This window comes from Phoxinus phoxinus, assembly GCF_949152265.1.
Source record: "Phoxinus phoxinus genome assembly, chromosome: 2".
Taxonomy (NCBI): Eukaryota; Metazoa; Chordata; class Actinopteri; order Cypriniformes; family Leuciscidae; genus Phoxinus; species Phoxinus phoxinus.
The window spans coordinates 38,345,593-38,359,373 of record NC_136877.1 but is presented as its reverse complement, the minus strand read 5'-3'; the positions used below and the strand labels follow the sequence as shown (position 1 = coordinate 38,359,373).

The window sequence follows — 13,781 nt, the reverse complement described above, 5'->3', positions numbered from 1 at the left end:
GACACATTTATTCTTATGATAGAGCTGGGTCATTTCCGGGATTCTGTGGCTTTTGTGTCCCCCGTAAAGAACATGATCTTACTGCCTTAAAATAATGAACAATATCAATTTGAAACCAGCCTTAGTCATAAATAACACCAATTGAACTCTTAGCACATTGAAGAAATAAAAAAAATTATTTGGTTTTACAGCATTTTGAACCAACACATATCACCATTTTTTCCTGTACCCCATTTTCATGATAAATACAACACACTTACTATACATGATTTTATTCCAGTTTTTTACTATATCGTTTGGGTATATCAGAAATGATTCTCTCTAATGCATATTATTTGATAATTTATTACATTTATTTTAAAAATAATCGATAAATCGGTCTTTAGCTTGTCCATCAATTCATTGTCCACCCTGTTATTTTTGACTAATTTCCCTTCAAATGAAAGTTGAAAAAAATTAAATTACATCATATCATAAAGCAGTCATCACTTCTTTAAATGGATAAAAACGTATCGATTATTTTAACTGTCTATTTTATCTTTCAAATTTGATGTGGTCAACTTTGGCACTGGCACCATGTTAAGGGAAATATTAAATAAAATATTAGAAAAATCATGTTTTTTTAAATTACACTTTTAAATACCATGTAGTTTTTTTTATTTGATAAACCTAGTATGTTAACTTGTTTTTGCTCAGACACTGTGCAATTAACTGATTTTAGATCACCCTATAATGACTACACAAAAATGTATTTTAAAAACTGAGTTTGATTTTCTACATTTTATGATGGCCAACAGGCACCGAAGAGACCACATATTAATTTACAGATATCAGTTTTGTATGATCAGACAAACATGTTGTACAATAAGAAAAAATATCTAAAACTAACGTTAAAGCCACAGGCCAGCCATTTCCTGGTGTAGGATCACAGACATCCCCCACATTCGCTATAGACTGTGGAAACTTATAAATGTGGAACACAGCCACTTTTGTAGGGCTACACTTCCTGCATTCCTTTCCCACTGACCTCTAGAGAAAATGTTTTCACCTTCAGTTTCACACCTTCATTGAAACAGCATAAATCACACTTGAGAGGAAAAATGTAAATAGATATATAGACAGTGTGGACAGTGTTCAGCACAATGATTGACAATGAATGAGTTACAGCAGGTGGGTACTGTAGGGCAGCTATTGCAAAACTCACAGGTTGTTTAAATCATTACATGCTGCATTTCCTAAACTACAAATCCACAAACATGCTGTTGCATTTCAAGGAAAATGCAAACAGATTATCATCATTACCTGGTCCAGACATGTTGAAGACAGATGTGTGATTTCCAGAGCCAACGCCTGTATAGCAGCACCACGATCACTAGGTGGGAGAAGAAAATGTAGGGAAGTTGTATTGTGAACAATACAATCGCTGGAAACAAGCTAAACGGGTCCGAAAGAACAGAAGCTCAACTTGAAATGAAAAGACTCAGGTTTACATGAAGAAATACGGAAAGCCAAACGGATCTTAAAGGAAATTCGTGGGAAAGATTCGTGCCAAACATTTAACCATAACTATCGTGTTTAGTAATTTTTTGGTTAGATGGGGAGAAACACACTGAAGCAATAACACTATGACGTCAGGTCAGGTGGGTGTGGCGACGGATATTAGATTTTGTTTATCGTATTAGTCAAGTAACGTTAGCCTACACAGTTTGTCAGTTTCCTCACAAAAGAAAGCATGGCGAAAAAAATTAAAAGGGAAATGAAATGTAGAAACTGATCCAAAACCCTTACCCCAAAGGTCTCTCGAAAAAATAGACTATTTAATCACAATTAATTAAGATCATTATTATAAACGTGTAGCCAATTAACAATTTAGCGAACAAAAATATTGCAAAAGGGTCTCCTTTAAACCGTAGCCTAACGTTACTCTGTATAGCCGAGGCTTCAAAAAGGGTATAAAAAATATATATATAACCCAAGATAAAAACTCTCACTTACATCTCAGCTCTTGGGGCAGGCTTGATACTCCTCAAACAAACCTTAGGGAAAAAAATCTCCACAGAGTAGTTTTGTTGTCGCAGTGATTATTCGGATTTATGGAAAGAAGACAGTTTTAAATACTTTTCTTCACTTTCGCTATACACTTTTGCTAAAAATAAAAAGACTGTTTGTATCGTTTTAACATTACGCCCAAACATGAAGCATTCGTTTTCTCTCAATCAGACTCCTCCCATTGTATGACGCATTCGATTAGAAACCTGAGAAACCCACGAGACTTCCATTAAGCAACTAAGTTAGATTAACTTTTAAAAGAAAAAGAGGATAATTCTGTTCAGTAAACGACAAAGAAATGGGAAGAACATGGGGATTTTTTTTAACATTTGTTCTTATATTTCATACCCCACATATAGCTTGTTTTAAACACTTGCGCAGCTTGAATTTATTTCCTGACAGACCCACGCGTGGAAACCACATAACACTCATAAATAACCATCAGCAACACCTCCAATCTGCTCCGAAATTAGATGCAATACTCATACCATGACCGTGTCTTAAAAAAGGTGTTTTGAGTAAAAGCTTTTCATAATTTAGGCTATATAAATGATATATGAAAAATATAATTGTTCACCAAACAAGACATTTTATTGGTCAAACGTGATAAATCCTTTGATCCCGTTGGCAAGTCGGAAAAACTTGAAGTTTTAGTCACAAACATGTGCTTTACCATGTTGTTTATATCCCCAAACTAGGAGGCACAACTGAGAAGATTCTGTGAAATATCTCACCCATTCTGACAATGATTACTAGCTGTTTTTAATCATATCACACATTATAGACCCCGCATTTATAAAAGGGCTGTGAATTTGTATATGTGATGTGAATGAATGTCAAGACTCAAAAGTATGCCCGGTCACACAGTTCACTTTAAACCAATACAAAAAATACAAAACATTAATAACAAATCATACAAATAATCAATTATATTTAGCAAAAAATTACAATAAAGTATGTTTTGGAAAATATATTTATTTTTGCTTGTTGAAGGGAGATTTCGAGACAATTAAGTACATTGCAGAGATAATGTCAAATGTTTGTAACAAGAATAATTTTTGTTATAGTACCACCTTGTGGAAATCCCTACTATACACATACATGCCAACTGAAATTACTTTTTTTTCCAGTTGACATTTGATAAAAAAAAAAAAAAAAAATCATGCACATTTTTGTACAAATTGCACTTACAAATAAGAACAAAGTTGGAAACATCTGAAAACAATGTAAAGAAAGATTTTACAAAAGAGACACTCACCATCAAATACTAAACACAGATAAACATTGTCTATCGAAGCATTACAAATAACTAGGCTATGCAGTAAAACAGCTTCAATCAGCTTTTAAACAGCTCCAAATTTTTCAACTTAAAAGACTGCATTTTTCACAGAGATTAACACTTTTGTTTCTATCTGTTATTCCCTGTCATGTCTGTGGTTTAAACTTTAAATTGAATGTTTGGTTTAATGTTCTGCATTTTGTTTTGTAATATAACTAGTGGACTGCATGTACACACAGTAGCCACTAAAAGAAAAAGAAAAAAGAGCATGCACTTTTCACCTACTCAACATCCATAAGACAAAGCTGAGAGAGGGCTGTAAACCAGCAGACAAATATATTTTCAATTTAATGAATTGCAAATGTAGTGAGCAGTACTGTAGAAAAAAAAACTGATCCATACCTTGGATGAAATCAGAGAAGTGCAATATGCCCTCTGCATATTACTCAAGATCTTATTGAATCGCCAAATGAAGTGCTGAAAATTAACCCATTCTATCATCTGAAAAGTTTTAGAAATTTTTTACTGCGTCTGCAATAAATGTTATATACAATGAAAATACGCAGCCTAAAATAACATGCATAGTAAAAAAAAAAATGTATTCTGCAAATCATTTTCACAAAAACGCTTATATTGGTGCTGGCACTGGGCTTTAGAATTGTATTGTTCTAAATTTGGACCTCTAGGTACTTATAGGGGAGAAATGAGAAGGCGGGATTGTCAAAAAAAGAGCACACACACTCATTTTACACTAATTAGAGTAATCAGTGGCAACAATTTGTTCCCAGTGTTTGTTGATAGACATCTTGGCGGATTGCAGCGGCCCTGTTTAGTAAAGGTAGTTTATTTTCACCATGGGTTGTCTGTCAACAGCTAGTCTATGTCAGTGGCCCCGGTTGCCCGGAATAGCGATAATTAGGATAGGGAGGAAAAGAGGAAAAGAGAAAACGTGTCAGACTGCTGGTAGGCCATCCACAGAGGCCTCTCCTCCTTTTTTTCGACTTGTTTCTGTGTGTGTGTTCCCTCTGTTAATACTACGACCATCCCTAATGAGACCGAGAGAGAGACCGTTCTGGTGTACGTGGATGAGAATCCAGTGTTTTGAAACTGAAATTGGGCGAGACAAGATTATCTGATACCTGAACAGGCCACACACAGTCTCCAAACGACTGAACATTCAGAATTTGTATGAATGTCAACCAGCTAAAATGCACAGGGTTGCATGGTGTCTCATAAAATTACTAGACATGCATAATATCAGAACCGTAACCATTATTAGCGGATATTAGAGATTAATTTTTATATCTGTTGACATGTTTAACTGTATATGTTAGTTTCTCTTTACTTATTAACACCCTTAAAAAACAATTAAACTGTACAATTTTACATTTTAAAATGACTAATAACATTCTTTTAAAAACACTAATTAATAACACTATTAAATGTAATCTTTGGAAAATCTCAAAATTAATGTCCACCCTGCCTAAATTCACTTGTAGCATATAATTAATTTAAATTTTTAATGTTCTATTTTTAATTCATTTCGAGAATATTTATTAATTCATTCCGAGAATATATGGTAGAATTTTAATATCAGCCATTTTTCAGTTTTTTTGTCATAACATAGATCTCTACAGTTCCTGACTCAATTTTGAAGAACCCTTTATGCCAAATAGGTTCAATGGAGAGATGTGTTAAATGAGTGAATAATACTTTCATGTTTAATGAGTTATTTTGATTACTATTGACATTTATTTATTTTTATTAGCTACTTCATAAAATTGACTTAAAATAAAGAAATGAATCACAACGAAATCCATCGTCTAAAGGTAATATGAAGTGCATGACAGAACCCTTTAAACGTTTTCTTTGTCAATCAGAATTTGAAAATCAGTGCAGAAATCACATCGTCACATTTACTTACAGAATTGTTTAATACGGAGTTAACACAAGCCTTACACGCCTTCCAGGGCAATATGTATATCAATTTGAAATCAAAAGTTTATGTATTGTTCATACTATGAAACATGTCATTATGAAATACTGACTTATAAGTCTCTTATAATATTATGTGGTTGCCCTCAAAGTATATTGTCTTGTCAACTTGTTAACCTGAGTTTGAACTAGAACATTTTAACAACAACCAAAAATGATGCTTTTATCATGTTCTAATCTTTTTGGAGGGTGGGTGAAGTCATGCTAGACACACCGACTCCCTTTATCCATAATCTCCTGGTCATCCTATATAAACCCACCCCAGCTTCAGGTCTACAAATACCCAAAACACACATGCCCTTGACAAAGAGGACGGCAAGGCAACATACACATACAAGACAGGACAGAGCAGCATTGTCAAACAACTCTTGAAGAACCTTCTAAAGGACAGACGAATTCACCAAGAAGGTAAATATCAGAAACACAATATACTTTGATTAGATTCTAAATTTTGTCTTAATAATTGAGTTGAATTTGCAACATTTTTGGTAACATGTGGCCAGTGAGAGCAAACAGAAACTCTGTGTGAACTAGAAGTTTGAAAAAACTTTCAATCAGAATGTGTTCACTGTGAACAGTTTATCGTCAAAGCAAATATTTGAAACAATTTTCCTCAATATAATATTTGGTGTGATGTTGTACCCTCAGATGATGTGCTCCAGGTGTTTGCTACTTATTCTGGTTGTCTACTTCTTGATGGACGAGCTTTATGCTTTCCTGATACCAGACAGACTGCGAATGAAAAGAGTAAATATCACATTACTTATACGCTTCATTTATCCTCTTCTCAACAGAATACACATTTATATACAGTTCTGATGCGTTTTAATATAGCATTGAAATGGACGCATTTTAAAATATATCAGATATATTAAAAATGCATCGAATTCCCTGCAGAGCAATCACAGGTCGGATCAGGAGATGTCACCACACATCTATGAGCTCTCTGATCTGGCAGACTTGTTCCCAGGAAATGAAGGTGAAATGACTCGGGACTGGGATCCCAATCCGGCTAAGTCTCCTGCCTTCTTTTCCCCTTTGGATCATATCAATGTGCCACCGGCAAACAGCAACCGCCGCAAAAATAAGGATAAGAGGTCAGTTGGAATCTTAACGCATTCATTTTAAGTATTTATTCCATTAAATATAACACTTTTAAGATCATTTTGTTATGTTTATATATATATCTTTTTTTCAATCTCTATTTATTTTACAATTTGTAAATTGAGTTCAAAATTAATAAGTTTTTTTTGGAACTCTGTAGCCGCTATTCTATGATGTTAAGATCAAATTCACACTTTTTCTACATTTGTTCCCGTTAGGAGGAGGATCACTGTTCCTCTGGACCCCATCGGCAGCTCCCACTTGTCTACTTGGAAAAGAAAGGTATTTTCAGACAAGAGAGAACCATGGTGGCTTGGCTGCATACATTTGAAATAAAGACTGCATAAACTATCAATGTTCAAATAATTTTTTTTCCCCCTTAGGAGGAACCTGGAGATTTCAAGGAGTATGACGCAAAGTGATCAAGCTGACAGATTCCATATACCGTTTAAAACGACAATTTATTATGTTGTGTAGTTTTAGTCCTTTTTTGGTTTCTATTAAGTCATTGCATCTCAAATTTATGAACTGTGACTTATTTATTTGTATTTATGTTTTATGAATATTAGCTTATCAGCTCCCTCTAGTGGGGTGCAAACTGACAGACACTGAACTGGTGTTGCTGCAAAATAAAACCCTCATGGATAAACTACTGAGTCTTGTATAATGTTCTTTCAACTTATGTAAACATGCATCATGTCTCTGTGAATGAAAATAAACTAGATTAGGAAAATAAGACATTCAAAGCCCAATAAAGAAAAGTTTTATTTCTTCAGGTAGTTAAAGAAAACGATATCAGATGCAAAAAATATACCTTTTGCTTTGCTTTTCTCTTCACTTTCACATATGTACACTTCTCAAAATCTGTGCTATTTACAGACTGAAACATTAAGCAAGAGATGTTCGGTTTATGGGGATTTCCAGTCCCCCTTGCTTCACAAACAAACAAACAAACAAAAAAATCCAATCAACAGTCTCCAAACTAATTCAAATGAAAGAGCTCTTAGCATAAATGAGTAATCTTCACCAGTTCTCAAACAATTCCTGAAAACAATTACAACCATTCCATTCGAGGACAGCTTCAGCAAAGCTCCTAAATCTAGCCTTCACATCTTATTAAACTGAAATCTTCCAAAAAATCTCTAACACATTGGAAAAAAAAAAAAACACTATGTTGTGCAAGTGATTAAAGACTGAACAGTTCTGATAGATTCTTCGACAAAGTACATGGGTTAACATACTGTACATTACCAGTAGAGTTAGAAGAAATTAATGTTTGATATATCAATAATTGCAACTGAAAGGATTCCCTGCTTAAATGACTTGTATAGCTCTTTATATTTGATCATCTAATATATGTTAGCTGACTGAAGTTCATTTGGGTGTGACAAACATCAATTAAAAGGGTGTATGATCACCAACAGGAAAAGGCATTCAGACTAACACAATACATCTACTGTTCTTCAAAAAAAAGCCATTTATCCAAATTAAACAAAAAATGATCAACTGGACAGTTCACTAAGAAATAATGAATTTTCTAATAGCAGTGGTGTCAACAATCTCTCATATCATATCTTTGGCAAATTCATGACAACATTTTCCTGTAATTTGTATAGTTTTATTTTATTTTAAGTAGACTTTTAAATTGTAGTATCAATACAACCAATATAGTATACATTTGTGGAAACTGTACGGGGGAAACGGTGCCCTCTAACTTTTCCCACAAAGGAAAATAGTGCCAATTACCCAATATGCAAGCCAATCATTTCAAACAAATGTCAATTTGATGTGACAAAAGGATAGTTCACAAATAATAGCCGTCACATTTGAGCCAAAAAGAATTCACACTACTCATGGTCAAATACCAACTCAGGAGGTAAGAGATTAATTCAAACATTATTTCTCCTCTGTATTTAAGACCCCTGACTGCAAAACGTAATGAGTAACTAGTTGCCAAAACTAGAAATGCAAAGAAAGTAGAAAAAAAAAGAAAAAAAGAAAAAAAAGAAGGATTTTGAAACTGAAAATGGTGTCGGATACAAAAACTGGAGAACCGGGAACATTCAGAGCTTGGAGGGAATGAACACCCTCATCTAAGTGTCTTTTTTCTGACTTGACCGCCGAGAGTCTCTGCATTTGTGGCAATTAAATATGTCAGGCACATTAGACTTCTTAATTTTGGCGCAAGAAAGGTGCACCCACACACTGCACTGACTACATTCAATCATGGGCCGTCCTGCAAAGGGTTTACCGCAGTAACAGGTGATTAAATCCCACGAATCGTCCCCTGTAAGGAAAAGATATATAAAATAAATAAAATATATATATAAAAAACAAAAGAAAAACTAAGTCCTACACATAAAAAATAAATTATATATGTGAGTGTGTATACTAATATATATATTAGGGCTGTCAAAAGATTAATCGTGATTAATCGCATCAAAAATAAAAGTTTGTTTACATAATATATGTGTGTGTACTGTGTATAATAATTTATATATAAAAACACACACAATCATGTATATATTTAAGAAAAATTGGTTATATTTATATATAAAATATTTATATATAATATAAATTATATAAATGTATATACAGTATATAAATGCAATTATTCCTTAAATATATACATGAATGTGTGTGTGTATTTATACATAATAATTCTACTCAGTATACACACATATATTATGTAAACACAAACTTTTATTTTGGATGCGATTAATCTTTTGACAGCCCTAATATATATATATATATATATATATATATATATTTATTACACACACAACCATACATACATATATACACACACACAAACAATTGATCTAAATCTTCCTCAGTCCCTAATAAACTAACCTGACTCCACCATTATGTCTTCATCTGCTATCCAAGTCTCGCCTTCACTGGAGCTCATATCTGCCTCTTGGGTGGCCTCCTCCTTCTCCTCTTTCACCTGTGCCTGTAGTCTGTGCTCAGTCATTGCTCCCGGGTCCGAATGCTCCTCTCCATGACCGAGACCATTCTCAGAGTCTGACTCACTGTGGGCCGAGCTCTTAAGCTTCTTAAGGGCTTTGGACTGTTTGGGGTTTTTACTGCGCTTGATCCTTGCACGTTTCTCGCCACCACTGCTACTGCTACTGCCAGCGCCTGAACCTAGAGAAAGACGCTTCAGCTTCTTGTCCTTTTTGCGTTCAGCTTTGCTGGCCACTTGGTCCTCATAGAAAGAGTCTTTTAAACGCATTTTGTCCATCAGGGAACTGTCAGATGAGAGCCGCCGCATACTCTTGTTGCTCTTATTGGCACGAGCCTTGCGAACGAAGGTGTGGATGGTGTGCAAGTCCGACGTGCCGTGACTCCAGCTGGGAGCCATGTTAGAACTCGCTCCACCTAAAGCACTGCCTTCTCCTGAAGCACCAGAGTTATTTGGAGAACTGGAGGATGCTGCCGACCAAGGCCTTTCCTGCCGACAGAAACAGGCACACAAATCTCAATTTGGATGGATCGGAGGATATTTGGTATTAAAACACCAAAGCCATCACTGACATCTAGAAATACAGGTTCAAAAGACCAGTCAAAAGTTTAAGAAGACATTCAAAGGAAAATGTACATTGACAGTACAGGTTAAACCAGGAGTGTCCAATCCTGATCCTGGAGGGTCAACATCCTGCAGAGTTTAGCTCCAACTTGTCCCAAAACACCTGCCCAGAGGATTCTAGCAATCCTGAAGACTTTAATTATCTTGGTGCAGATGTGTTTAATTAGGGTTGGAGCCAAATTCTGCAGGACAGTGGCCTTTCAAGAGCAGGACAGGACACCCCTGGGTTGCACGCTGTAAATCTGCAGGTTATCACGGTTATCATCTGCAGGTCATTATTGTTCACTTCATAAAAAATCAGCACTGCTTTTTTAAACTCATGACTTTAAAAACTATCAGCCAATTAATCAGTTATCTGCTAGATTTTCCAACTTAGTTATCTGAAAAAACAAGTATAGGTTGGTTGACCTCTACCAATCAAGGAGCTGGTTGCACCAACTGTGCACAAGTTACAACTGAGCCTAGTTTTGACAAGGAGGCACAAGGTTACAACTTACCCACAACTAAATATTTTTGCATTGTACCAAAAAACTTAGTTGAAGGAACTCTACATATAAACTAAAACTTTACAGAAGCCTTAGACCAGTAGTAACGGTTGGTATTAAATAACAGATTTACTGAATTGACCCAACAAGCTCTTGTTTTACCTAAGAGACTTATGAATGGCTGGTGCAACCCTACCTAGCACATTAGTACAGGCTCCATGCCCTGAAATGGATGTCAAAATGTTGCAGCACTTGGAGGTCTTCGGTAACATGAATTTGGCAAGGGGTTCAATACATAAAACCACACATAAATGTGAAAATGTTCCATTCTTACCTCCTTTGGAGAAGGGATGTAACCTGCATAAGCAAGAACAAAACTGCAAAACTTGTTGAAGTCCTCCACTGTCCTCTGTCTTCTCTCTGATGGCTGGACATGAACATCAATTATTAGCATTGGGACAAGCACTGCCATCTGTAGGGTGACATTTTTTATTTCCTTGTTCGACTTACCAGAGTCTCTGCTTTGCACTTCAGTAATGAATCTATGTAGCAAAAAGAAAGGGAAAGAATAACATTAATTCGAGGCTAAACAGCAGGTTTGACCGAAAGGACGTTGCACGGAGTCGATTCGTGCCGTTTTCAGTGGTACAAACCTGGTAAAAAAGTGCGTTTTCGACGGTAAGCTAACTGGCTAACTGTGCTATTCCTCGCGACACCCTGTTGATCGAGGCGTAAAATTCAAGTGTCCAAAGCACCATTTTACATCCAAACACCCACACGGTTTGAGGGACTTAAACTGTGGAGAAAACTAGACTAATTTAGCGACATAAACAGTAAGCGGTGATAAAGGAACAAGGACGCAGCAGCATGTGGCTTAAGCCTTAATTCTCGACGTCGAAACAAGCCAAGACAACTTCACTGGTTTGGAAACTCTTATAAAATCATATATGGTTGATTATCGAGTATTTACAACAACCAAATAAATAAGTGTTAAGAGGAGATCCCACCATCAACAATACATTTACCGCGGCAAAACAATGGGTTACAGTCAGGCAGCGAAATGCTACAACGCGAAGCACAATACAGTGATCGGTTTTAAAAAGGCAACGTTTTTGTCTTAAATTATATAAAAATATCAGAGAAAACGCCGAACTGGGTATTAAGCAAAGGCCATTCAACTGGCATCGGGTTAAAAACGATCAACAGCAGCAACTACTTTAAAAACGGAGCTGGTTTACGTGTTATTGGCGAAGACAAAATGCGCAACGATGCGTAACTGCGGTTGGGGAAACGTGCACATTAAATCGTTTAAACAGAAAACAGTGGTTGGACATCAGGAATGGTTTTGGATCATACGACTTACTGCTTAACATCTAGCTACAATCAACTTGACTAATTTCACTCCATTGCACAAGATAGCAACTTGGCCAATCCCTGTATGAACCAGCTCGTCAGCGCAAGTAAAATGTCCACTACTACATTAGCACGATCATACACTACAAAGTGACTGGCTATGAATCAGGCTTACTGGAGAAATAAGACTTACAAACTAAAGAGTATGTTAAATTACTACAATATTAAAGCTGCTAACTGCTAAAGCTGCTAACGTTAGCTGACTCTGCTAAAACTGATCGTTAATGGGTGTTGCTTATCACAACATGGTTAAAGTTTAAATATTTAAAATCAAAGTCAAGATTTTTCTTTACCTTGGTGCTCGGACATTATTTCAAGCATTGTCGCCTAATAAACTCGATCCTCTTCAGTTGGATGACACCGAGCAGCGTCAATCTTCGCCCGGCTTGGGCGCAGCAAGCCCCGGCTGACCAGCTATCGCCTGGTTAGCTGGGCATCAGAATGACTTGTACGACGATTTTACTTCGTTTTACAAACAGATCCAATGGAATATCGCTGGATCTTGAGTCCCTGGAAGGATTAATTAACTTAATTTTGGTCAGCAAGTAGCGTTGCAAAAATAATCCAGCTTCTATTACCTAACGGACCACCAAGTGAAAAAGAACCAATAATAAAACCAGGGATCCAGCATTTTTTTCCCCCAACGAATTTTAGTAATACAAATAAACTCTGCGTTCGGGCTATTATCCTTTTTGGCGAAGGGGGAAAACGACCAAAGTTCCCCCAAAAAAATTACGTGTGCGTGTCGCCTTCGGCGCGCCTCACCAAAGTCGACGATGTCAACTGACTCAAGAAACCCCTTGCGGTGAAATTGCCGTTGCTGCGATGTAAAATTTGCCTTCTAAGTGTTAATGGGAAATGTAGTTCAACCAATGAGATTTTCTGAAAGACTGCACTGAATGCAATGACAAATACACAACAATACCCATGATTCATTGCGCTAGTCGCTGTATTTATGGGAAATTGAGTATATCTGTTGTAAATCTTAGGGTTTGTGTTTGCATTGTGCACATGATTAAATTAATTGTAATACATTTATAAACTATCTATGCAGATATGTGGACATTTCAATCAATAAGTAAGATAGTTAGACAGGCAGGCTTTACTTTCCTGTTCTTGTCGGTTGCCAATGACGTTTTACCATTAAACCTAATGCAGAGGAATGGCTAAGAAGCTGTGTGCTATGAAATAACCATTTTACATGGAAAGGGGGCGTTAGGGGGATTAGAAAGCATCGGTTCACATGAGACGCATCTTCTTCTACTGTTGATTAAATGGCGGTTGTACAGGAGATGCTGGTAAATAAAATTATTTAAATCTTGGAAATAACTAGTACTGGTTGGCAGCGTGACCGCTGGCATATTGGTAATAAAATATTAAAACTTAATAATGTCAAAAGGCCATAAAAAGTCTTTAATATCTTAAATAGCATAAAAGTCTCAAATGCTATAATTTGTGGAGCCATTCAATTTAAGAATGGAAAGAGTGACAAAAATACATATTCTGCTTAATTTCTTGAAAAGCTATGGAGCCCCTGAAGGGACATGGTGAAGGAATAAATATGGAACGGAGGAAAAAAACATCTGTCAATGCTTTTGCGTTCTCTCGCAAATGTTTTGAGTTCCCAGAAAAACGTTGGGTTCCCTCGCAAAAACTTTTTCATACCGCAGAGAAAACTTTTTATTTGCGCGCAAAGAGCTCAAAAGGTTTTTCAAATGAATGCAAAGTTTCTCGGGGGAACGCAAAACATTTGCCAGAGAACGCAAAAGCTCTGACTGCGTCTCAATAATTACTCCATGAGCGCTAAAAAAAGCATGTATGAGTGTGTGTAGTATGAATGTAATCTGGACGTGCTACATTCGCC

At 36.1% G+C, this 13,781-nt stretch overlaps 1 protein-coding gene across 2 annotated transcripts; it reads right to left on the bottom strand.

Annotated features, from left to right (window-relative positions):
• Positions 1-3,012: 3,012 nt before the first annotated feature.
• Positions 3,013-12,844, bottom strand: phf23b (PHD finger protein 23b). Of its 2 annotated transcripts, none has more exons than XM_079605534.1 (5): positions 12,211-12,724; positions 11,015-11,046; positions 10,839-10,931; positions 9,281-9,884; positions 3,013-6,055 (listed from the first exon to the last, which is right to left on the bottom strand). In XM_079605534.1, exons 1-5 carry the CDS (start codon positions 12,236-12,238, stop codon positions 5,997-5,999), a joined length of 816 nt encoding a protein of 271 aa, XP_079461660.1. In that variant the 5' UTR covers positions 12,239-12,724; the 3' UTR covers positions 3,013-5,996. The 2 variants fall into 2 exon arrangements, with proteins under 2 accessions (XP_079461660.1, XP_079461659.1); XM_079605533.1 differs by lacking the exon at positions 3,013-6,055 and adding an exon at positions 7,175-8,714 and having other exon boundaries at positions 12,211-12,844.
• Positions 12,845-13,781: the final 937 nt, after the last annotated feature.